At 42.2% G+C, this 26,954-nt stretch overlaps 1 protein-coding gene and 1 long non-coding RNA gene across 3 annotated transcripts; one reads left to right on the forward strand and one right to left on the reverse strand.

Annotated features, from left to right (window-relative positions):
• Positions 1–960: 960 nt before the first annotated feature.
• On the reverse strand, positions 961–26,954 carry LOC123651857. Its single transcript, XR_006740828.1, has 3 exons — positions 26,944–26,954; positions 24,696–24,701; positions 961–1,056 (listed from the first exon to the last, which is right to left on the reverse strand). It is a non-coding gene; the product is annotated as an uncharacterized LOC123651857 (long non-coding RNA).
• LOC118712912 (membrane-spanning 4-domains subfamily A member 8) lies at positions 12,126–25,216 on the forward strand. Of its 2 annotated transcripts, none has more exons than XM_036427167.1 (5): positions 12,126–12,250; positions 17,500–17,722; positions 18,767–18,889; positions 23,715–23,774; positions 24,813–25,216. In XM_036427167.1, exons 2-5 carry the CDS (start codon positions 17,504–17,506, stop codon positions 24,993–24,995), a joined length of 585 nt encoding a protein of 194 aa, XP_036283060.1. In that variant the 5' UTR covers positions 12,126–12,250; positions 17,500–17,503; the 3' UTR covers positions 24,996–25,216. The 2 variants fall into 2 exon arrangements, with proteins under 2 accessions (XP_036283060.1, XP_036283062.1); XM_036427169.1 differs by having other exon boundaries at positions 12,130–12,250; positions 17,503–17,722.

The raw sequence follows: 26,954 nt of genomic DNA on the forward strand, positions 1-26,954 counted from the left end.
TCTGACTTTTACTAGATGTTCTGGTTATTTTTTTAATATCTAGTAATCTATATACTATTTATAAAAGGCTGTTATGCAAAGTATCCCTTCAGGAGTTTGACTGGGAGACTGGGAGTTTGATTGCTCCCTGTGACATGTGCTGACCACAGCGGGAAGCACAGAATGAAGGACGGCCCCAATCAACCCTGATCACTGGCCAGGCCAGGGACCCTACCCATGCAGGAATTTCCTGCACTGGGTCTCTAGTTACAATATAAACTGTTCTGATTATTTTGTTCTCCCTTATAGTAATGGACATACTAAGCAGCCAGCTAGTAAGTTTCTAATATGTGGGGTAACTGTTTATTTATAATCCCTGCCAACAGCACTGGGATGCTTTGTTCATTAAGACAACAGACAGAGATAGACACCTTTGCCACCATCTATATATATATATAAAAGGCTAAGGGACCAGCCAGTAGGTATAAAGTGCACTAACCACGAGGGGTAGATGCTCAACTCAAGAGCTGCCCAGTGACAACTCTTACACTCTGGGACCCCTTGGGGGGATGTCAGAGAGCCAAGTTTCACTCCAATCCCAACAGGTCAAGCCAAGGGGCCCCACCTGCCAGAAGGACCCCGCTCACTTCCCAGGTGCCCTTCAAGCTGCAGCACTGCCCCAAATGCAGCTGGCTGGGGAGAGACCACGAGAGGTTGACTTCAAGGCTTGTCTGGTCTGTCTCTTGCCCAGCTTCCCCTCCCCCCACCCACCTTCTAATTAAATCCCTTTCAATGTGCACGAATCTGTACACCAGGCCACTAGTTAAGAATAATTATTAACAAACAGAAAGAGGAGGGTAATGTAGGACTGTACTGCAATACAATCCTTAATGGCTATTTGTAAGTTTCTCACCACAGAACAAAAAATCAGGGAAACCTTGCTGGACACCAGAATTGAAACTGTCCTGAAGATATCTGATCACACACTTACATTCCATCCACATTCCGAGCTACCTCAGCCCCAAAAACCACTGAAGAGTTTCCTGCCAGTGACTGCATATCAGGATGAAATTCCAGCTCCTGCATGCTGTCCTCATTGACCCGATGCCCCCTTGCACAGTGCCGTGCAGCCCTTCCCCCTGGATATCTCATCCCCCATCCCATTCCCTCAAATAAATGTAATATTTTTAATCACTGTCTGAAATGGCTATTTGGCCTGCCTGCACACCACCATGCTAATCAGCCATGTTCACCTTTCCGTTTCATTGCTCCCTCTGCAGCAATGAAAGATGGGAGACTGGAAGTTTGATCGCTCCCTGTGACATACTATATATATCCCTGTTGGCAGGGATATATAAATAAACCGTTACCCCACATATTAGAAACTTACTAGCTGGCTGCTTAGTATGTCCATTACTGCTTGTGTCTGGTAACAGGACATTCAGGCAACATTTCTGACAGCGATTTTGCTGGTCACTTGCCCAAATTCTTGCGGTCAGGGTTGTTCCTTGGTCAGACTATGAACTGACTGCAACTGCAATCTGCTTATAAGAAACTGTCAGTATGTGAGTTCCTTTGTTTGCTTTTTAGTACATTTCATTCTAATTCAGTTTCATGGTTCATCAGAGTAGTACTAAGTTTTTATTCCCTGCTACAGTATTGTTCTATCACTTGGGATTTCTCTACACCCTGCCCACATTTTAGAGGAAACTCCTGTATGAAAGCTGCTCCAATTATCCTATTTGAATGTTCCATCGTAGTCTTACCTGTTATCTAACTGTTTAACAGCAGAAAATAGATCTGGATGGGCAAGCGGAGACTTATTTTTTCCTCCTTGGTCTTCCCCACACCCCCTCTCCCCCGCCTCAGATAGAGACAAACATGACATCTATGGCTATTTTTTTATTTAAAGGAAGAGCTTGGGGGCCAGTGAAGGGCAAAGGAAAGCTAGGAAAATTCCAAGAAAGTTAAAAAAAATTCAAAAGGTGTGAGCAATTTGCAGCCAGCTTGTAAATAATAAACCATTATCTCCCCAAACCAGGCATGCTTGAGAACAAATGGTTAAATGACTTTCCAACTGGAGAACAGAGGAAAAGGGGGAGAAAAGACAGAAACTTTCCTCAGCCACTAATCAGCCGTTTTGGGGAATGGGAAAGGAAAAAAGGAAAGTTTTTGTTTGTTTCTTTGTTTGTTTTTAAATATATTTTATTGGCTTTTTACAGAGAGGAAAAGAGAGGGATAGAGAATTAAAAACATTGATGAGAGAGAATCATCGATCCGCTACCTCTTGCACAGCCCCAACTGGGGATGTACCCGCAACCAAGGTACGTGCCCTTGACCGGAATCGAACCCAGGACCTTTCAGTCCGCAGGCCGACGCTCTATCCACTGAGCCAAACCTGTCTCGGTTGTTTGTTTGTTTTAATTCCCTAGGCAGAAAAGCCAGCAACTTCAAGGCTTGGCAAGATAAAATTGCCAGGTGCTTCTCGTGAATTATGGAAAGGCCACAACAAAGTAAAAAGGGACCTTGAGAATTAATCTATACCAAAATATTCATCAGAAGAATTTTGTGACCTATAGACCGGAGGGTATATAATGTCTCAAACCCCCATCCAACTGGCTCTTAATATTAGCTAAGAGCCGATCTGCACTTCATAAACCAGATGTACTGATTTGCTTGCCTTGCTTCTTTAATAAATGTGCATGCTTTAATTTTTCAAATAAGAATTTATTATTGTTTTTTAAATACATATTTTTATTGGTTTCTGAGAGGAAGGGAGAGGGAGAGAGAGAGAGAGAGAGCGAGAGCGAGAGAGAGAGAGCAACATCAATGATGAGAGAGAATCATTGATCATCTGCGTCCTGCACAACCCCTTGGGGATTGAGCCTGAAACCTCGATATGTGCCCTCACTAGGAATTGAACTGTGACTTCCTGATTAATGAGTCAATGCTCAACCACTGAGCCACTCCAGCTTGGTTTTGTCACAACACAATCAGGGTCTCTCATTTGCATTCATTTAAAGAAGAAGCAAAGAAGGTGGGAACAGCCCTCTTCCTCTGATTTAGGGGAAAAGGTGCTGATGACACCTTTTCTGGGGTCTCTGGACTACCTGTGACATTTGGTGCCATGACTGAATTGGATTGCTAACCGTTAACTCTTGCCTGCGTGGTTGTCCTTGATTCCTTCCAACTGGTCACAGTGAATTCAGTTCCTTCGGGGATTTCTTTTTCTGTTTTGCCACCAGGGTTTAGGGGGTGGCAGTATAACAAAAATTAGAAAGACACATTAGACCAGTGCTCAGGGGCAGAAAATTGAAACAAACCAAATGAGTACTTGATTTGGCAAATTCCTCCATCCATTTTGGCATGACAAGAATAGAAGTGGGTGTAGCTCACTCCCTCTAGGGCCTGTCTGATAACACTTCTCTGGTGTCTGTGAGAGATGCCTGTAACATACTTATGCATATAAACACAGGGCTCCCAATAAATACATGACAACTTGTCTCCCCTGGAGAAGGCACGGCTCATAGAAAGCTCAGGGCAATGGTGTGAATATGACTTTTCCCCCCCATTGAATGGTTATATATTTTCTACTTTCTCTATGGATAAAAAGCAGTGCATGTACTCTCCAACTCACCTTATCATTAATGTATTCCATTAGATCAAGTTCTTTTCCCGCGTGTGAAAGTCCTTGTAAATTGTGAGCTGGGTGTGGGGAATTCAAGAAGATGCTAGGATGCAATCTTTTTTATTCAAAGCACTATTTCTTCAGGACCTGCATTATTTTCTAAGAAAAGAACATTTAAGGGAACCAAGATGTATAGAGGTAAATCTATCAATGTTCTCAAATTTGAAAGCCTACTTTCTTCTGGCCTTTGAGACCACTTGAGTAACCTGGGCCCCACATGAAGGGCCTTTATCCCTATGGAGAGAATGCAGTAATCCACAGCAAGGAATAATTTATGAAGTTACAGTTCTGACTACCTCTTGTGCCTTCTCAGTCTTACAAGGGAAGGCCCTCTACCCAGTTAGTGAAGGTGACTACCCACAGGAAGAGTCATAGAAACCCTTTATCTTTAGGCGTGTGGATAAAGCTTATCTGCCAGCTTTCCCCTGGGTAACCTCCGGTTCCTTGAAGACCAAGTAATACTAATTCCTGGTTGCTAGGATTGTTCCTTTGGCAGACCTCAGAAGATTTGACTGCTTGTTGGGCAGTCTTCGGGGGACCCTTTCCTGTAAATAATTGATGAATTATTTGGTAAGTCTTTTCATCCCCTAGAAGAAATGCTTGGTGTAACTTTCCACTGATTGGCTTTCGGAAGGAGGAGCTTATCCCCCTCTATCCATATCCATCCAATGGGAAGGGGAGTACAGTATGTGCTCAGGAGTCAGCCCATTCCTTTTCCTTCTGTGTGTAATAGGGCTTAATATCCCACAGGGAGTCTCCCAAACTAGAGGGGCTTCTATAGTTTTCCAAGGCTCTCAGGTGGCACCCTTGGCTGCAATAGCTGCTTCATGACTTCCCTCTGTTATTTCTCCTGTTCCTTTTTTTCTTTTTTCTTTTTTTAAATATATTTTATTGATTTTCTACAGAGAGGAGGAGAGAGGGATAGAGAGCTAGAAACATCGATGAGAAAGAAACATCAACCAGCTGCCTCTTGCACACCCCCTACCATGGATGTGCCCCCAATCAATGTACATGCCCTTGATCAGAATCGAACCTGGGACCTTTCAGTCCGCAGGCCAACGCTCTACCACTGAGCCAAACTGGTTTCGGCACCTGTTCCTTTTTGATGCCCCGTGCAATGTATGACTACGACCTCTGCAGACTGAAAAGTGGTCAATAGGAGGCAGTCAATTTCCTTATGATACTTCATTGGGGACCCATTAGCAATTAAGTAACTCCTCTCCTTCCAGATGGCTGTATGGGCATGTAAAACTGGGAAGGCATATGGAGGGAGGCCCGGGTCCCAGGTGCCAGAGGGAAGGAAATCCTACTCTTGCATGAATTTCATGCATCGGGCCTCTAGTTGAGATATACCGTATTATTCGGACCATAAAACACTCCGGACCATAAGACGCACCAGTTTTTAGAGAAGGGAAATGAAGAAAAAAAGATTCTGAAACAAAGTGTCCTAAAATATTTTATGTGCATTAAAACCCAACATCACAGTCATAAACACATGTAATCAACCCTGTAAAGTAAACAGCAGCATTTAGAACCATTTTAGAGCCGGGCAAGCACACAGAGACCACACTGAGCCGGGCAAGTAAAAAAACTTTTTTTTTTAAAGTATATGTGTAGGCTATATTTGGACCATAAGACTCAGGGACTTTTTCCCCCCACTTCTGAGGGAAAAAAAGTGCGTCTTATGGTCCGAAAAATACGGTAATTGACATAAAGTGCTGTTTAAGGTACACAGCATAACTACTTGAGTAATATATGTATATTGTGAAAAGATTAACACAATAAGTTAGTTAACATCCATTATCTAAATATGCATACAAAAAATAGTTTTTTTTTCTTGTGATGATAGCTTAGTATATGCTCTCTTAACAACTTGTAAATATACCAAATAGCAGTGTTAAGGATAGTCACCATGCTATATATTATATCCTGATACTTATGTACTTTATAACTGAAAGTTATAACTAAAAGTTTATAATTTTTGACACCACTACCATTTTTAAAGACTCACAACAAAACCTATCTGGGTAAAGATCATTCCCCTAAACGTAAAATATTTTTATAAAATAAAATGTAAACTATCTATGAATATCAGTATTTTAAAGGAATAGATGCTGCTAAGAGAAGTAGGCTTACCTATGTTAGACAGCTATAATGGCACTATATTTTTTAAAAACTTAGCTTTTTCTTAAAATTTGTAGTTTTCTTTTAAGATTTTATCCAAATTTTATGTTCAACTCTATATGCAATGTTAAGTATGTGTTAAGTGATTTACCTTGACTTCTTATAATGATAATATGTGAAAAGATCTTATGATTTAGGTATTTGGGAATTTTAAGATAATTATTAGAACACTATATGACCACTCCATAAAAATACACATCACCATAAAATAACTGCATATGGAGTATTTAATCCTGAACTTCTAAAGATAAAAAGTGAAAGTAGTTACAATAATCATTATTTTCAATTTTATGTAGTTAAGTGGTTTTACACAAAAAAATTAGCCTTACAAATGACATAGTTATAATGCATTAATGGTAGCATAACGTGTTATTACATTATGCAACATAATTTCATGGATATTATGTATGGCATTTTAGAAACTCACGTACTTACGGTTATTAGAAGATACTCAATTTTTTCAGACCATATTCTTTTAACCCTATTACTTAATGTAATCCTTGAGTGATTTCTCTGCCTTTTGATGAGGTCTTTGTATGATTGTGTAACCTATTTTCTAATAATTTAACTTACTGATCTCCAATTTCTTCATTATTATCTTTTTGTCTTATTCTTATTTGCAAATGAATATTTAGAATGTCTTAAAGTGATTCCAAGGTCAAGAAGTACTTGTTATCCAATGTGTCTACTTTATTAAAAATGGGTTGTTTTTTTAAAATAGAGTTATCTAATAAATCTTAAATTTGGGTGGAAAAAAAAACAAAACTGGGAAGGCATATTTGGAATCAGTATAGATGTTAACTTGTTTTTCCTGGCTTACGTCCAAAGCTCTGGTGAGAGCAGTTAATTCTGCCCTTTTGTGCACTAGTTCCCCGGGGGGAAGTGGCCGGCTCTCAATGGTGTCATTTAAAGAAACAACTGTATATTCTGCTTTTCTGACTCTTGCTCAACATAAGAGCTGCCATCAGTGCACAGAACAAGGCCAGGATCATTTAGAGCAGTGGTTCTCAACCTTCCTAAAACTGTGACCTTTAATACAGTTCCTTGCCGAAGCCGGTTTGGCTCAATGGATAGAGCATCAGCCTGCCAACTGAAAGGTGCCAGGTTTGATTCTGTTCAAGGGCATGTACCTTGGTTGTGGGCACATCTCCGGTAGGTGGTGTGCAGGAGGCAGCTGATAGATGTTTCTCATCGATGTTTCTGGCTATCTCTCTCCCTTCCTCTCTGTAAAAAAATCAATAAAAAAAATATGTATTTTAAAAAAAAATACAGTTCCTCATGTTGTGGTGATCCCCCAAACATAAAATTATTTTCATTGCTACTTTATAACTGTAATTTTGCTACTGTTATGAATCCTAATGTAAATATCTGTTTTTCGATGGTCTTAAGTGACCCCTATGAACGGGTTGTTCAACTCCCAAAGGGGTCACGACCCACAGGTTGAGAACTGCTGATTTAGAGGTTTCTCCTGGCGCCTAAGTTTGTAAGATAATCTGTTCACAATCATGCAAAGGCACTGTCCTCAGGGAGAAATGAGGCAGGGTTCAAGGCAGGGCAGGTCCTGATCTGAACAGCCAGGCTCCCAAGCAGGAGGGCCTGATATCTTAATAGTCAGCTACCTGAAAGCCACAGGCCTCCCTTGTATTCAAAAGAGAGACCACCGTGGTCTCTTATACACAGAAGGAAATAGAAATTTCATATATATATGAAAGAGAGAGATAGATTTATTATAAGGTGTTGGTTCCCCTGACTGTTGAGGTTAAGTCTCACAATCTGGTCTCTGCATGCTGGAGACTTACGAAATAGGAGAGCTGCTGGTATAATTTAAAACATGAAAGCCACAGAATTGATCGTGCAGATAGTGCGGAGGGTAGAAGGACAACGTTCCAGCTCAAGCAGTCAGGCAGAGAGCAAATGCAATCTTCCTTTGCCTTTTTGTTTTATTAAAGCTTTCAGTGGCTTGGATGAGGTTCGTCCACATTATGGAGGGCCATCTGCGTTACTCAGTTCCCCAATTCCTGAAAACATCCTCAGGGAAATACCCAGCTATCATGTTTAACCAGCTTTCTGGGCACCCTGTGGCCCACTCAATTGACACATAAGATTAAGCATCACAGATGGCAATAATATGAAGTATTTTTTAAAGCATCCTTCGTTATTGTTTTTTAAAATTCAATAAAAGTAAAGGAACTCCTTGTATTTCACACATTCATTCCAATTTCATAATTGATTTTATGTCAAAAGTGCCTGAGTTCTCTTCTGTTACCTGTTTGCATGAGATAGTTACAAATGGAGACTGATAGGTCTGTGCTACAAGTGTCATTACCTCTTCTCCTATTATTTTACACTAGAAGTCCAATGTGAAAAATTGTGCAGCCCCCCCCCACCCACCCCCCCACCCACCGCCCTGCTTTGACTCCCTGACCTCTCTACACAGCTCCAGTGTGCCTGGCCCAGCCCCCTGGCCCCTCTGGCCTTCTCTGGCTGCTTCAAGCCCCTCCCTTAGTCCCTCAAGTCTCCTCAGGCTGGTCCTGTCTTTTCCGGGTGCCTCCCTGTTTCCACCCCATCTCCAGAGCAACGCCCTGCTGAGCACAGGCAGGTAGCCTCCTCCTTAGTGGTAGGGACTGTAAAACCATTAGGACCAATTAGCACATTACCTCTTTATATTGTATAGATAGATGGTGACTCACTCTTTGGACTTGAAGACTCCAGTAAAGCCAAATAGGTGGCAGCTACATTGCTAGAAACTTTGATATAGGCTAAGGCCATGAAAATTATTCATTAAACTCTGGGCTCAGACCATTATAAGGAGTTTTATCTTCTTAAGAGTTTTGAAAAGCCTTGTCATTATATTTGCATACAAGGGCTAAAGAGTTTCTTGAAACCCATCAAAATGGAGCTTCACTGCTCTGAGAGACTTCACAAACTTTATTCTTTCACTAGAGGCCTGGTGCAAGAAATTTGTGCACGGGTAGGGTCCCTAGGCATGGCTGGTGATCAGGGCCGATCTGTGGGGTGACCGGAGGGGCAATTGGGAGGCCCTTGCTGACTCCTGCCTTGGCTGGCCTGGCGCCACCCACTCACCTGCCCCCCCCCCCCCCCCCCCCTCCCCACCAGTAACCTCTCTCTGCAGGGCACAGCAGGGTGACTGGGTGGAGATGGGTGGAAAGGGGACTGCTAGCACCTGCTTTGGCTGGCCTGGGACCTGTAGGCTGGGGGAAGCTCCTGTGTTGAGCATCTGCCCCCTGGTGGTCAGTGTATGTCATAGCAACCAATCATTCCGCCATTTGGTTGATTTGCATATTAGGCGTTTATTATGTAGGATACCCTCCAAGGATGGAATATCAACCCAATGTTTAAATATCCAATTCAAAGGAAGCCTTCTGAAGAAAATGTTTCCTTCTTCATCCTTCCCAAGTCTGGCTTAGAAATAGAAATTAGAATTAGTAATGGCTGCATTTATCTGGGGGCCAGAAGAAACTAGGCTTTCAAATTTGAGAATTCCAGAATATTAACAGATTTACCTCTATACATCTTGGTTCCCTTCAATGATCTTTTACTGTAAAATATGTAGGTTCTACAGATATAATCTATAATAATAATAATAATAATAATAATAATAATATGCTAATTAGACCAGACATCCTTCCAGATGAAGCTGGGGCTGTAAGGGAAGCCCAGGTCCTAGGTGCTGGAGGGAAGCCTGGGTCCTGGATGCCAGAGGGAAGCCAGTGCTGGCAGCTGAGGGAAGGAAGGCCTACACTTGCATGAACTTCATGCATCATGCCTCTAGTTCTCTAAATAAAAAAAATTGCAGTCCCTACTAATATCCTAACATCTTCATGGAGTCCCAACAACCAGCTCTCAATTCACAAGGATTTTCAGAAGAGGGGAAAAACTTGCTCTAACAATGATAAAAATTTAATTATAAGGTGAGTTGGAGATTATATGCACCACTTTTTATCCCCAAAGTAGAAAAGTGTATCCATTAACCAGGAAAAAAGTCATACTCACACCATTGCCCTGAGCTTTCTATGAGCCAGCCTTCTCCAGGAGAGGACAAGTCATCAGGTATTTATTAGGAGCCCTGTGTTAATTTGCAAGAAGAGGCCTCTAAGTTTTTCCTTTAAATAAAAAATAACCATAAATGGCATATTTGCCTCCATTTGAGGCAGGATGGGGGAATCAAGGAGGCAAACAATTCCCCATTTGCCCATCCAGATCCATTTTCTTCTGTTAGAGCAGTAAAGTAACTGATCAGACTGCAATGGAACATTTAAATGGGATATTGGGAGGGGCATTTTATACAGGACTTTTTCCGAAATGTGGGTGTAGAGAAATCCCAAGTGATGGAATAATATCCCGAAGTTGTTAAGAGCAGAAGCAAATCATAATCCTCTCAGCTTGAACAGGCAGGTGAAAAGACTGGGTCCCCACACCTCAGAAGGAGGAAGTCACATGGAGAGGATCACTAACATGAGCAGTGACCTTTGGTCAAAGGACCTTAACAACACTACAAGGAGGAAACTAAGAAAATAAATTATAGGCTCTTTATCTCCTCCAACCATCTAAAAGATAGCCAGCACTGCCCTTCCCTATCCTGCTCTGTACCCTGTACTCTGTACCCTGTGTCATCAGCCTTACCTACACATCTTTGTTTGATCCTTCTGGTGATTTAGCCAATGAAATTGGACTTCAGGAGGAGAAAGAAGTCAGGATTCATTTTTCATTTTCTGGCCATAGTTTGGGCAGTAGCTGAGTTCCCCTGTATAAGACCTCAGCTCCTATTGTGATAGGCACTTCTCACCTACACCAGAGAGGTGTTAACCAGATGGGACAGCCCCCTGAGCCTGTGGGAGAGGACTGTCCCCAACCTGGATTCTTGTCTTCTCATATAAATGAATGTATACGAGAGACCTTGACTATGTGGTAACAAGCAAACTTACTAAAGCAATTAAAGCATGCATCTTTATTGAAAAGAAAGTGACCGCAAGGCAAGCAAACCTACAACCTGGCTTGTGAAGTATAGACGGGCTCTCAGCTAATCTGAAGAGCAAGTTGGGTCTGAGGTGTTCTATACCCTCCTGTCTGTAGGCTTCAAAATTTCTCTGTTGACTATTTTGGTACAGATTAAATCTCAAAGTCCCCTTTTTTACCTTGTTGTGGCCATTCCAGAATTCACGAGAAGCACCCGACAGCTTTATTTTGCCAAGCCTTGAGAATGAAGGATTCTCTGCTTAGGGAGTAAAATTGCTTCTTTTTCCTTTCCCCTTTCTCCCTCCCTTTCTGCATTCTCTCAGGGAGGGTTTTTTTTGTTTGTTTTATGTGTGTGTGTGTGTGTGTGTGTGTGTGTGTGTGTGTGTGTGTCTGTGTGTGTTATACCATTTGCTCTGTGTCTTTGGGTGGGGAAGATAATGGCTTGCTAGTTACAAGCTGGCTGCCAATTGCCCTCACTGTTTGGCCTTATTTTTTTAACTTTCCTGCCTCTGTTTCCCTATTCCTCCTACCCTGGAATCTTGTAACACTATTAGGCAGCTCACATCCTTGGCTACAGCTCTTGCTGCTATAGTAACATGGTTCATGTTTGTCCCTTAAATCTTAGGAGAACAGCTTCCTTCTATGGGTCCCCAAGTTTGTCAACAGACTTTTTGGTCCCCATGAACCTGCCCAGATTTCTATAATTGGTCCTTCACTAATCTTCCTTCGATTAAACAGCTTAACACTGCCTTCTATTTTCTTCCAGGATCTTAAGTAATACAAGAATGCACAAAAGTATGCTTGCCCAGAATGAGTGGGATCAGCGTAAAGAGACTAAATCTTATAGGGATACTGGGTTCTCTCTAGGTGAAGAGAGATAATCCATTCTCAGTACTACCTTTCTCTAGCAAGAGAACTCTGAGCACCGCCAAGTTCCCCACTCCTGGAAGTGTTCAGAACTGACAGGGATGCCACAGAAGGGACGTGAACAGCATTTGATGGGTGAGAAGGGTTAAACTAGATACGCAGCCTCCATATCTATTTGTCTTTAGTTTCATATTCTCTTACTCTTGGCAGTCCTTTCTAAAACCAAGACAGGGGGTGTCTTATTTTGGTTCCCCCCAAAACAGACCTGATCAATTCCTGTGTGTTTCTCCCAAGGCACCAAGCAGAACCTTTTCTTCTCCACAGCTAACACTGACCCAAGTGAACTGCGATTGATTGGGTCCTTGTCAATTACAGGCAGTAAATGTGCGTGGGGAAATTGAGTTCTAGTCAGCTGCACATAGGAGAAGGACTTTGGATCTTTCAAATATACCAACCACCTGAAACCAGTGTGTTTGTTCTTTCTAGGGAAAGACAAGTTGCCTACAACAAGCCAGGGGGAAGAGAGGCGAGAGAGGCAGCCACTGGCAGAACAAAGTGAGTATACTTAACTTAAGGGTTTCTATCTGTAGCTCAGGGATGCTGATAAGGTTTTCTTGCCACATTACACTTTCAGTAACTCTGGATGTGGATAAGAGCCCATGGCAGGTTTCATTGTACTAGCTTTTGGGGGTCTGTTCCAAAACAAAGAGAAAGAAAAATTCAGTCTGATTAGTCACTTTGCTCTCAAGCTTGTACTACCTTTGGGGGGTCTGTTCCAAAAAAGAGAGAGAGAGAGAGAGAGAGAGAGAGAGAGAGAGAGAGAGAGAGAGAGAGAGAGAGAGAGAGAGAGAGAGAGAAATTCAGTCTGATTAGTTACTTTGCATTCAGTCTTGTCCCTGATCAGGGACCCCAGCCATGACATGTCAGACTTCTGACCTACAAAGAGGTGAGCTAATAAATGAATTCTTTTTGAAGCTATCAATACTTAGTTTCTAATTTCTAGTACAAAGTGTTATTCTTTAGGAAAAATCAGGAAGACTTTTCGACCAGAGAAATTGTTCAGATTCTCTGCTTCATTAGAATTGGAAATTTAGTTGCTTCCAGGTATGTTACTACAATTTGCTTTAACCTTTTCTCTATAAAGTTCCTGCATGAAACAAGAGTTCTTTGTCTTTAGTTACCTTTTCTATAATATAAGAAAAGAGTAGTACTATATCAAATCCCCCACAGAGTTATGAAAATTAGGGGTTATGTGTATAAAGACCTGTGAGAGCAGCTTAGAAACAAACTATAGTGAAAGTGATGTGATATGAAGTTACTTATTAGATACTCAGTTACTTATCAGATAGCTTTTATTCTACCTAATAAAAGAGTAATATGCTAATTAGACCAGACATCCTTCTGAATATCTTTCCGTCCAGATGAAGCTGCGGTGGACAGAGGCAGAGGCAGAGGCCCCTGGCTGTGGCAGGTGGGAGGCCGGGGCCAAGGTCCTTGCACGAATTTCTCACATTGGGCCTCTAGTAACTACTGAATATTGTCACTGTTGTTTAGGATCTTAGACTCTTATAGAGGGGGTAAAGTATTTTAGTAAATATATGTATATCAGTTTATGGTATTGAGGAGAAAATGCAAGTAGTGTCTGAAGAAAACGAAAATCCTATATAATAAAAGCTTAATATGCTAAGTGTCTGGCCATCTATTCAACCAATCAAAGTGTAATGTGCTAATAATATGCTAAGGTCACTCAACCATTCACTATGATATGCACTGACCACCAGGGTAAGATGCTCTAACTGGTACATTAGCTTGCTGCTGGGGTCTAGCTGATCAGGACTGAGCAACACAGGTAGAACATGCCCTGGAGCCCTCCCTGGCTGGCCAACCTCCCTCATCCCTCCTTGGTCCGGATCATGCACAGGTGGAGTCCCTCAGCCTGGCCTGCGCCCTCTCGCATTCCAGGACCACTCAGGGGGATGTTGGAAAACCAGTTTTGGCCTGATCCCACAGGCCAGGCCAAGGGACCCCACTGGTGCACAAATTTGTGCTTTGGGCCTCTAGTAGATTATAAATATCTCCTGATATAAAGAATGCACTCTCTCAGGTCGGATACTCAATTCTGTGTGATAAGTCATGTTAGAATGTTCTACAACTGAGAGCCCTACCAACATGGCTTATCAGCAGAAATTCCAACTTCTTGAGTATTTCTGAGGATGTACTGTACCATCAAATCTATTTCTGATCTGCTGCATAAATGACTCACTGGGATTCCATGAGTCATTACCTCTATCTAAAGTTTATTTAAAAGCTGCTTCTGGGTGTATTAGTACAATTCACTTTCTTTTTCTCTAAATTGCCTGCATGAAACAAGAGTTCTGAATTCAAATGAAATGCACAGTGGAATGAGAAAAGTAAAATTAACTTACTTTGTATCTAAAAAAAAAAAAAAAGGAAGAAGAAGAAGAAGAAGAAGAAGAAGAAGAAGGAGAAAAGACATTTTAAAAACCATACCAGAATTCACAAGTGACCTAGAACATTGAGCAGCATGAGCCCCTCAGTAAATATACTCAGCCCAGGCAATGGGCTTCCTTGGAGGATAAGGATCTCTCCACTTAATGAATATTTACGTGACTGGGAACTTTTATGTCCACACTCCCAGCCTCAGGGTACTTTTGCAGAAATTGAGAAAATCTGACTCACTGTTCTCCAGGAGACTCTAGCTCTGCAATGTTTAAATACCCTGCTAAGCTTGATGAGAGATACAAAAACGCCCTCTGTAGTGCTCATCACGTTAGCCTTTAGTTTTCTCACGTTAAACTGGGTTGGTGTGAGGATTCAGGATATATTTGTTTTGTTTATTTGTTAATTAAAAATTTTATACAATTAATCGGGGTGACATTGGTTAATAACATTATGTAGTTTCAGGGATACATTTTTACATCTTCTGTATATTGTATGGTTAGCACCTCAACTTTCCTTCCATCATCATTTATCTCCATTTTACCCTCTACTACCTCCCTCCCTCCCGACTTCCCTCTGGCAGTCTCCATACTGCGTCTATGCCAAGAAGTCTTTCTTTCTCCTCTTTGCTTAACCCCTTCACCAATCTCATTCAGCCTTGTAGTGCGGTTTGATATCATAATTCCTCTAATTTTGTTCTTCTTTCTCAAGATTAATGTGGTTCATTTGGGGTTTTTGTGGTTCCATTTAAATTTTTGCAGTGTTTATTCTAGGTCTGTGAAATATGCTGTTGGTGTTTTAATAAGAATTGCATTGAATCTGGAGATTGCTTTGGGTAGTATGAACATTTTAATGATGTTGATTCTACCAATCTGTGAAGTGGTATATTTTTCCACTTGTTTATATCTTCCTCTATCTCATTTATTAAAATCCTATAGTTTTTTGTGTACAGATCTTTTATCTCCTTGGTTAAGTTTATTCCTAAATATATTTTTTGTTGCAATGGTAAACTGGGTTTGTTTTTGTTGTTTTTTTAGTTTCTCTTTCTGAAAGTTCATTATCCTATATAATAAAAACCTAATGTGCTCAGTGTTCAGTCAAATGGTTGGCTGTTTAACCAATCAAAGCATAATATGTTAATGATAAGCCAAGGCCACTCAACCACTCGATATTACATGCACTGACCACCAGGGGGAAAACACTCCAACCAGTAGATGTGCTAGCTGCTGGGGTCCAGTCCATTGGGATGGAGTGAGACAAGCCAGACACCCTTCTGTGGTCCCTCCCCAGCTGACCAACCTCCTGTGTCCTTCCCTGGACCCAATTGTGCACCCTCGGCCTGGCTTGCACCCTCGCACAATCTAGGACCACTCAGGGGATATTGGAGAGCTGGTTTTGGCCCGATCTCGCAGACCAGGCCAAGGTCCCCCACTGGTGCACCACTGGGCCTCTAATTGGTATATAAAAATGCCATGGATTTGGGGGTGTTAATTTTGTAATCTGCTACGTTCCAAATTCATTTAAGTCTAGTAGCTTTTTGGTGGAGTCATTAGGTTTTTCTATGTACAGTATCATGTCACCTAGGAATCATGAGAGTTTTCTTTCTTTCCAATTTGGATGCCCTTTTATTACTTCTTCTTTTCTGATCACTGTGGCTAGCACTTCCAGTGCTATATTGAATAAACATGGTGAAAGCAGACATCCCTGTGTTTCTGATCTGAGGGAAAACGCTTTTAGTTTTTGCTCACTGAGTATGATGTTGGCTATGGGTTTGTCATAGATGGCCTGTATTATGTTGAGATATGTTCTCTCTATTCTCACTTTGCTGAGAGTTTTTATCATAAATGGGTACTGGATTTTATCAAATGCTTTTTGTGTGTTTACTGATATGATCATGTTGTTTATGTGGTATACCACATTTATTGATTTGTGGATATTGTACTTACTTTGACCCCTGGAATAAATCCCACTTGAACATGGTGTATGATCTTTTTAATGTATTGCTGGATCTGTTTTACAATGCTTTACTGAGATTTTAACATCTATGCTCATCAGTGATATTTACCTATTGTTTTCTTGCTTTGTAGTGTCTTTATATGAACTTGGAATTAAGGTAATGCTGGCTCTTAAAATGAGCTTAGGGGGTCTTACTTCCTCTTGAATTTTTTGGCATAATTTAAGAAAACTAGGTGTAACTTCTTTGAATGTTTGAGAAAATTCACCTGCGAAGCCCAGCAGGTTCAGGACTTCGGTTTGTTGGGATTTTTTATTTTATTTTATTACTGCCTCAATTTCACTGGTTGTGATCTGTCTACTAAGATTATCTGATTCTTCCTGATTCCATTTTTGAAAATTATACATGTCTGGGAGAGTGTCTAATTTGTTGGCATATAGTTGTTCATAATATGTTCTTATAATTCTTTGTATTTCTTTTGTGTTAGTTGGTTCTCCTCTTTCATGTCTGATTTTATTTATTTGGGTTCTCTCTCTCTCTCTCTCTCTCTCTCTCTCTCTCTCTCTCTCTCTCTCTCTCTCTCTCAATATGTTCTTATTGATTTCAGAGAGGAAGGAAGAGGGAAAAAAAGATAGAAACATCAATGATGAGAGAGAATCATTTATCGGCTGCCTCTTGCATGGCCCCTACTGGGGATTGAGCCTGCAACCCGGGCATGTGCCCTTAACTGGAATTGAACCCGGAACCTTTCAGTCCACAGGTGGATTCTCTAGCCACTGCCACTGAGACAAACCAGCTACGGCCTCGCTCTTTTTTTTCTTGAGGAGTCTACTTAAAGATTTGTTGATCTTTATATTTTCACAGAACCTGCTCTTGGTTTCATTGATCTTTTGTATTTTTTTTCCTGAGTCCATTTATTTCACCTCTTGTTTTTATTATTTCCATCCTGTCCTTCTACTCACTTTGGGCTTTGCTTGTTCCTTTTTCAGTTTCTTAAGTGTAAAATTAGCTTGTTTACTTGAGATTTTCATTGTTTCTTGAAGTAGGCCTGTAATGTTATAGATTTTGCTCCTAGGACTGTTTTCCTTGTGTCCCATAGATTTTTGATTTTTGTGTTCTCATTTTCATTTTTTTTCAATGTATCTTTTTATTCCTTTCTTGATCTCATTGTTAACCCATTCATTGTTTAGTAACACATTATTTAGCCTTCATATCTTTGTGTATTTTCCAGTTGTTTTCTTGTGATTGATTTTTGAAAGTGCTCTCTAACTGCTATCTAATATCTCTAAAAAAGAACTAATAAACTCATAGGGAAATGAGATGCTCATCTTTTCAATATAAATATTAGTGCACATGTGAGAGATGACTCTTATTGCTTTTATTTTTTTAGCAGCATGAATTCAATGACTTCAGCAGACCCCAGGGCCAATACTGTGTTTGTGGCAGCACCCCACAACAGACATCCTGTGATCCCTGGAAACATGTCTCAGGTGCCCCAATATCCACTCAATCAGCCCCAAGTCCACATAATTTCTGGGAATCCACCTGGTTTGGAGCCGCCTGTATATACGCAATTTGACCAGAGATCCTTTAAAGAGGGCAAAGTATTAGGGGTAAGTGAGATTTCACACTGCATGCACTGGCCATGTGGCTGGAGTCAAGGGGTGGGAGGTGGTTTGGAAACACAAAACCTCCAAATTCTGCAGGTGGGCCTGGAGCTGGCCCAGCCTTGCCAAACTCAGGTCTATTAAGAAGCTCAGCTCTAGAGCATCACCAGGGCTTCTGGGTGGGACTTTGTTTTATCTATCTTGGGCATTTTAGGAAAGAGAAAGAAAAGCAACAAAGAATCAATAAATTGGAATATTGGTCCTATTGCCAGAATTCATGTTGACCCATGCGGCCTCTGGAAGAAGTGTGTCCAGCTATACAGAATGTGGATCCTAAGCCCAGTTTGTTTGAATGGAATCTTTTTCCAATGGGAGCAAGATAAGAGCTCTCGCTGATGTTCCCCAAAATGGCTGTCCTATGTAGGAAAGGGGATGCCCATTTCATTGCATGGTTGAATGATGACCATGGGTTCTGATCTAGGATGCTCAGGTTGAAATCCTAACTCCACCCCCATATACTGCTCATAGTAATGTCAAGTGATATGAAAATAGCCAATAATTCCATTTGTGAGACTTTGTCTTGCAGCCATGACTATACACACAAGAAATATGACATGTATGCATTTGTTTTGTTTTGTTTTTTCTTTTTTATCAAAGCATGTCTTGTGATAGAAAAAGAACAAAAATAACTGAAATACCCATCAATGTAATACTGGTTAAATCAATGTATTGTACATACAAAGAATGTATTGTACATACAAAGAATGAAATGTGGAGGTTAACAATGATATGGACATACCCACAAGCTATATAATTAATGGCGGGTGGGCTAAGAGCAGACATAGTGTGTAATTTGCTACCATTTGTAATTCTTTGAGTCGGGGGAAATTATGGCAAGTTTTATTTATATATTATTCATATAACTTTTTAGACCAAGAAAAGAAAATATTTTTAAAACTAAAAATGAAGCAAAAGCAGTGCAAGGGGTGTGAACTGTGGGCAGGATCCAGTTTCAGAAACAAATTTCTCAACCTCTGGCTTTCCTGACAGGCCTTGCAGATACTGATCGGCCTGATACACATTGGCCTGGGCGGCATCCTGGGGACCCTCATCGCTGGGCGCTACACTTCTATCTCATTCATAGGAGGCTATCCCTTCTGGGGAGGTATCTGGGTAAGTAATGTGAGTTGCCCTGCAAGTGAGTTCCAGAAAGTGTCAATACTCAGAGGCCCACCTTGGCAAGTTGTGTACTTTGCTGCAGAAGTTTTCCAGCAATAGAGCACGTGGCTGTGAACCCAGCTCCCGCTTTATTCACCAAGAACGTTAGTCCACTTGGACAGCCAGAACAAATACCACAGACTGGGTGACTAAGCAACATATTTTAAATATCTCACTATCTCACTAGATGCCCAGCGCACAAAGTTGTGCGGGTAGGGTCCCTGGGGCCTAGCCTGCTGCGGTCAGGGTCATCTTCTGATCGTTTGCCAGTCCCTAGGCCGAATGCCACCTCCATTGCCAGGCTGTCTGACCGTTGGGGTCAGCAGCTCATCCCCAGCTGCTCTGGGGCTCAGGCCTGGAGGAAAGCAGGTGTTGGTGACTTCACCTCCATAAGCTGCCGGCCATTGATGGAAAACGCTGCCCCTTCTGGGCCGCTCACACCGGGGTGGGTAGGTCGCTGGTGTGATCTGCAGCTTCAGTCAGTGCCTCAAGCCCCAGCAGCAGCAGCAGCAGCAGTGGCGGTGATGGCACCCAGGTGAGTGGCCCTGAGCAGGCAGCTTGTTCGATCAGTGACCAGCCTGCCACACGCACATGGAGGTGAAGTCACCGGTGCCTGCTTTCTCACAGGCCTGAGCTCCCGAGCAGCTGAGGATGAACTGGTGATTCCAATGGCCTGGCAGCCAGCCCGGTCATCCTGCCACCCACCTCAATTCCCCTGTTCACCATTAATGATCCATCAGAGCCTGGGGGCTCGGAGCAGGGACTAAGAGGTCAGCCTTTCAGCCCGCTTGCCAGTCTCCAGTCTCACGCTGCCCCGCTCGGGCAGTAGGGACCAAGAGGTGACCAGTCCTTTGGTGGTGACAGTCATCATGGACACTAGCTTTTTATATACATAGGCCGTTCTGGATGCTGGAAGTCCAAGATCAAGGTGTGGGAAGGGTTGTTTCTCCTGAGGCCTCTTTCCTTGGCTTGTAAATGACTGTCTTCCTCCCTGTGTTTTCACATGGCCTTCCCTCTGTGTCTGTCTGTGTCCTCATAGCTCTTCTTATAAGAACATCGGTTATATTGGGTTAGAACCAACCTGTATGACCTCATTTAACCATAATCACCTCTTTAAAGGCCCTATCTTCAATGCTCCTCAACTTATGATGGGGTTACATTCCCAAAACCTCATCATAAATTGAAAATATCCTGCATCAAAAGTGCCTTAAATTCTACACTGTAGAGAATGGATTGTTTACCCTCATGATTGTGTGGCTGACAGGGAGCTGAGGCTGGCTACTTCTGTGTAGCATCACCAGAGAGTACCTTAGCGCATATAACTCACCCAGGAAAAAATCAAAATTCAAGATCCAAAGAACAGCTTCTACTGAATGCATATCATTTTCACACCATTGTAAAGGGGAAAAAAAGTCCAACTATAGTGAGTCTGGAAACAACTATAGATACATTCACATTTGGACGTCCTGGGTGTTAGGACCTCAAAAGATGGATTACCAGGAGACAAAATTCAGCTCATCCACCAAGTGACGGCCCTGTAAGGCGTCATTGTCCCACAGTGGGCACTTTTCCTAATGAGCCCAACTCGGAGGTCAGGAAACCTTTTCCTACTCCATCAGCCAAGCGCTCACACGCTCTTCAACGCAAGCCCAGGGCTAGACCTCCAGAAGATAAATGTTTCCATCAGGAGTTTAGAGTGGCTGCCCAGCAACAAAACAGTCATTAAAATTAAACACTAGGACTCAACCTGGAATCTACAGATTAATATTTTGCAGTAGCATTAGATTTTTTTCTTCTGGAAAAGCCCATAGTTTTTTATCACATTCTCAGGATTACCTGGAACCCCTTAAAAGGTTAAGAACCTCCCTAACCAGTTTGGTTCAGTGGCTAGAGCATTGGCCTGTGGACTGAAGAGTCCCAGGTTCAATTCCGGTCAAGGGCATGTACCTTGGTTGGGATGTTCAGGAGGCAGCTGATTGATGTTTCTCTCTCATTGATGTTTCTAACCTTCTATCCTTCTCCCTTCCTCTCTGTAAAAAATCAATTTTATATATATATATATATATATATATATATATATATATATATATATTTTTTTTTTTTTTTTTTTTAAAGGTTAAGAACCACAGGTCCTTTCTCTTCTCCAATGTATTGACTTTATGGTCCTTTTACATTCTTCCTAGCGCCCTCCTTTACACACACACACACACACACACACAAACACTCAATCTCTCCTCCTCCCCTCTCACCACCCATCTCCTTTTCTCCCTGCTATAATGTAGTCTGTTTCTCAACTTGAACACTTATCTGTGATTCAAAACAACTTTTCTCAACAATAGTAAAACTCCAGCCTGAGCTGGGTTATTCAATGGTTAGAGCAGTACTCTGGAACTGAAAGGTTTCAGGTCCATTTCCGGTCAAGGACACACCTCCACCTGCAAGTGGGGCCCGTGCGGGAGGCAACCAATCCATGTTTCTCTCTCTTTCTGTCTCTCCCCCTGGCTTCCACTTTGTAGAAATCAATGGAAAAAATATCCTAGGATAAGGATTAGCAATAACAACAAAAAGACAAGTATTAAAACTCCAAAGTAACCTGCACACGAACCCAAGTCACGGTACACCATGAGAATTAAATAAAAGTGCCTATAACTATCTGCCACCTTCACGCTCACATAGCATCTGCAAAATGGCAGGGCTCATGTTCTTGGGGGCACTGTTGTCCACATACCTCCTCTCTTGTCTCATCTTCTGAGGCTGAGTTCTTCTCTGTGTCCTGCATAGACCCAGATTTGCAGCTCAGCCAACCACAGATACTTGTGTATATAACATATTTCAGTGGAGTTTGGGGTCAATGGAGAAGACTAACACCACAGCCACAAAACAGTTTCTTACTGCATACCACTTCAGTGTTCAATTCCCTTCAGGCACCTCAAATGCCTTCCTGGCCATCTCCCCTTCACCAGGCTGCTCAGGTCCCATCAGCCCTCATGACACCACTCTCCCTTTGTTCTGCAAGGCACTTTTCCCTTTTGTTGCCTTCTTTTTAAAAAATTTATTTATTTTTTATTGCAGAGAGAGAGGAAGAGAAACATTAATGTGAGAGAAACATCAGTCGGCTGCCTCCCGCACACCCCTATTGGGGATTGAGCATTTAATCTGGGCATGGGCTCTGAGGAGGAATCTACCCAGCAACATTTTGGTGTAGGGGACAATGCTCAACCAACTGAGCCACACTGGCCAAGGCCTTTGTTGCCTTCTTGACTCCATGACTATCTATTTCCTAAAGATCATAAAGGTCCTCCTCAAAACCAAAGGCTCGTCTCCTCAAAAGGATCAGAAGGGATATTAGAAGTCCAGCTTTCTGTTTCCGTTCTTCTGCATCATGTCTGTATAAAAATAAGGACGTAATATTGATATGTATTTTTCCACTTATGAGAACATGGCATTCCTCTTACAAGGCACAGGTGGCTAGAGTTAGTTATCATTGTGACCATCCATTTCCATCCCAAGGCACATGCATCTACCCTGAGCTGGAGTAAGTACAGAATGAGGATTAAGAACATGAGATCTGGAGTCAACCACCTGGATTTGATTCCAAGATAAGCTATTTGCTGAATGATCTTAGATGAGTTATTCAAAATCTCTAAGCTTCAGTCCACCCTTCTATAAAATGGGAATAATGATGATGCTTGATGGACCATTGTGCAGTTAAGGAAGGCAAAGTTAAAAGAGCACTTCATGTAGGGCTCAGAAAAGCTTCCATTACTAGGGGTGTCGAACTCAATCAGTGAAGGGGCCAAAATCTAAAATCCAGCCTAAATCACGGGCCGAATGGTTTACTGAACAGTCATAAACTGTCATTGTGATGGAAACGCAGCGGAGTGCAGTGATGACAGCGCGGTGCGGGCCACATTGCCTGGCGGGATGGATTTGGCCCGCGGGCCTTGTGTTTGACACATGTGCATTAAACCATAGCTGATGTCCTCTCAGACTCTCGCTGACAGCAGGGAATCCCATTACCACTATGCCTGCACATCATCAGTGTTGAAATAAATGCACACAATCTACCCTGTAGCCCTCATAGTTGATCTTGGGCATCATAAAGATGCAACATTTTTCTGATTAACTAAAAGGTACTCACCAAATTGTAGACAGGTAAGGACTGATGTTGGGCTTCTATCTAAAAGCAGTGAAAATACGGAACCCTTTCCTTCTTCCCTCAAGAGCTCCCATGCCTGAGTGAACCCTTTCAGGAGGCCAACAAGATGTGCATGTGGGAAGATAAAAGGCAAGAAAAGGAGCAATTTTATTGAGTATCTACCATGTACAGGATCTACCATGGGCAAGATATACCAAATGCTAGATGTAAGGGACTGATTATCTCAATAACAATTAGGAAGACAAATAGTTTTTCCAATTTTTTTAAAGATGAGCTATACACTTAGAGAAATTAATAACTTACTCAAGATCACTTGAGTTTCAAGTTAAAGTTTAAAACCAGGTGCACTGGATTCTAAAATACATATTTATCTCACTGCCCTATGAGGGGTGCAAAACAGTCTTTTCTCCCTCCCTCCCTCCCTCCCTTCCTCCCTTTCTTCTTTTTTTCCTTCCTTCCCTACTTCTCTTCTCTCTCTCTCTCTCTCCCCTCAGTTGAGTGGGAGATCCTATTCGAGGATCCTAGCATGTATGAGAGAATATATGTGTGACCAGAAACAAAGAAGCCTGAAGGTGGGGTCCTAAACCAATCTCTTTCTAAACGCCCTCTCTTCTGTGCCAGTTCATCATTGCAGGATCCCTCACAGTAGCATCAGACAACGAACCGAGAAATTCTTGCCTGGTAAGTCCCATCCTGAGACAGGCTCTCTGAACTGTGGACCTTTAGGAGAGACATATAATGGGGGAAAGAAACCCACAAACAATGCCTCCCTCATCCTTGCACCTACTTATAGCCAGACATAGGGTGTTGACACACAGGCTCACTTACAGGACCTCATGGACCTGGCCAGAGTCACAATTGAGAAAGAATTCAAGAGACTCGGGGAAAGGAAGGACAACAACCAACTTGTTTAGGCATCAGGGTGCGGAAAGACAGAGACAATAACCTTCCTAAGATCTTACAAGAGGAGGCAGAAAGCTACCTGGGGTGCAGGCCTCCCCTCCAGCAGAGCAGGCACTGGCTGCATGCAGCACACAGAGCCCAGTTCCAGCATTTCTACAGGGAGGCCAGGGGAGGGTCACATGGCAGCTTCCCTGAGGAATCCTGCCAAATAATCAACGTGAATCAACGTGAGCAAGGCTTGGTGGTCCTTAAGCTTTAGACCAAGAAAGTACCTTGGCTTCTCTCACAAGCAGGTTATCTGGGCCCCAGAATGAACAAGCCCCAAACCAGCTGAGATCTATTTTTAAATGCCTTTCTGCACATTTACCAGAATTTTGGAGCATCAGAGCCTGTCATATCCCAAGACACTTGGGTTAAGTTTTCTGCCCATCTCTTGAGGGATAAATGGGTCAAGTGTTCCCCAAAGTTTATTCTTGGGGACATTTGTCCCCTGAGACACTTTATGAAGATATGAAGATGGTTAGATAAACTTGGGGGGTGGGGGTGGAAATCTCTATTTAGTAGTCCACTTCTGGAAGATCCAGAATCCAAGTTATAGGCTCTGAGAAGTCCTGCACAAAATACCTGTTGAACATTTTTTCATCCCAGCTGTTTTCAAAGCTAATTTACCACCATTTCAATTTTTTTTGCATAGTACACCTCTTGCTCCAGAACTAGGATTCTGGGGATTCACATTAAGGATCACACGTTTAATCTATTGTCAGCTCAACTACAACCACTTTTCTCTCACACCCTGACCGTCTGTATCTTCTTCAGCTGAATGGCAGCTTGGGCTTGAACATCATCAGTGCAATCAGTTCTTTGGTTGGAATCATGCTGTTCATCGCAGAGCTGATTGTCAACCCCCTGGATTACTACTATCCCATCTACATTTCCTGGGGTTTGGTGAGTATCCCTCTTGACCAAAGCTCCTTTGGGTTCCAACGTAGCTATGTTTAGGAAATCATGGAAAGGGCCTGACCACCAAGCTTCTTCACCAAGCACCAAAGAAAACAGAGGTGTTATTAGAATCAGAACAGAGTTTCACGTGTGTAGCTTTATTGCTATTACTCTAAGCATGTGACTTCTTAGCCTTGGTTTCTATCTTTATAAAACAGTACCATCAGTAGATAGTGGATAAAAAAGTTGGGATACATTTACACCGTGGAATACTATGCAGCTGGAAAAAAAAAAAAAAAAGGAAGGATCTCTTAGCCTTTGAGACAGCCTGGAGGAACCTGGAGAGCATTATGCTACCACATGTGTCAAACACAAGGCCCGCGGGCCAAATCCGTCCCGCCAGGCCTTGCAATGTGGCCCGCACCGCGCTGTCATCACTGCACACCGCTGCGTTTCCATCACAATGACAGTTTATGACTGTTCAGTAAACCATTCGGCCCGCGATTTAGGCTGGATTTTAGATTTTGGCCCCTTCTCTGATTGAGTTCGACACCCCTATGCTAAGCGAAATAATACAGTCAGAGAAAGACAAGTATTGCTTGATCTCACTCATATGTGGAATTTAATGCACTAAGTAAGCTATTGAACAAAATAGATCTAGAGACATAGAAGCATAGAACAGACTGTCGAATCTCAGAAGGAAGCAAAGGTTGGTGGATTGGTGGGTGGGAAGAGATCAATCAAAGAACTTGTTTGCATAGACAAGTTCTATGTATAACCCATGGGTACAGACAAAGGGTGGTGGAGGCCGGGGTTAGGGGCAGGCTCTAAGCAGTCAATTAAAAAAAAAAAAAAGGCATATGTAATACTTTCAACAATGAAGCTTTTTTAAAAAAAGAAAAGGAAAATACAGTTCCTACTTTATGACATTGTTGGGAGAATTAGAAGCAGTTATACAGATAATGCACCGTACCCACCAGGCTTCACCTCTACTAAATACTTGCCTTCTTGCCCATTTATTTAGGAACGAATGTTTGTTGTTAAAAATACATTGGAAAAGGACCAGTTTCATTTGCAAAGGGCCCTTCTCCCTAAGCTTCTGTGATTCCTTGATTAAGACATCATCGTCCTGCTATGGCCTTGCCTGGACATATATGTCCAAACCCACATCTTCCATTGAGGAACTCTCTCTCCTTAGTGCCTTGAGACACTATTTTTGTGTCTAACCATGTCTGATTTGAATTATAATTATCTACATCATTTCTGCCATTCTCACTACATTGTGCCTCTCAGGATGCTTTCTTAGCCATTCGTAGCAAACAGATGTTTAATAAATGCTTACTAAATAGGGAGGGAAGAAACAGAAAGTGAACAAAAGGGGTCTTTCCATAAGAGAATTCTCTGAGCAGCCAGCTATCACCAAGGCCATGTTAAAAATCATAATTGACAAATATTTGTTTGGGACCTACCATGTGCCATGCACTTTCACTTTCACATTTATTTTCTCATGTAATTGGAATCCAAATGGTTATTGGGGTCACTCATCTCTTGTCCTTTTATGATTAAAGTGGGTTCTACCCAAACTCTCTCCCCAGATACTGTGAGAGACCCTATTTTCCTGAGCATTGCTGGAGAACAGCATCTAATTCTCCCAACAATGTCATAACATAGGAACTGTATTTTCCTTTTTTTTAAGCTTCGTTGTTGAAAGTATTACATATGCCTTTTTTTTCCGTTGACTGCTTAGAGCCTGCCCCCACCCTTGGACTCCACCACCCTGTGCCCATGGGTTATACATATGTTATACATATATGCAAACAAGTTCTTTGATTGATCTCTTCCCACTCAACCACCCACCCACCCACCGATCTTTGCCTTCCCTCTCCGTGGCTTGTTCTTACTCCCAAATTTCTCTTCACTTCCTACACAGAACAGTTTCACTGGTTCACTCTCTCACTCCAAACCCCATCCTTAGGTCTCGTGCCCTGTACCTAAAACAAGTCACCACGGTGTTTCCAT

The sequence above is a fragment of the Pipistrellus kuhlii genome, unplaced genomic scaffold (assembly GCF_014108245.1).
Source record: "Pipistrellus kuhlii isolate mPipKuh1 unplaced genomic scaffold, mPipKuh1.p scaffold_m20_p_9, whole genome shotgun sequence".
NCBI classification, from domain to species: Eukaryota; Metazoa; Chordata; class Mammalia; order Chiroptera; family Vespertilionidae; genus Pipistrellus; species Pipistrellus kuhlii.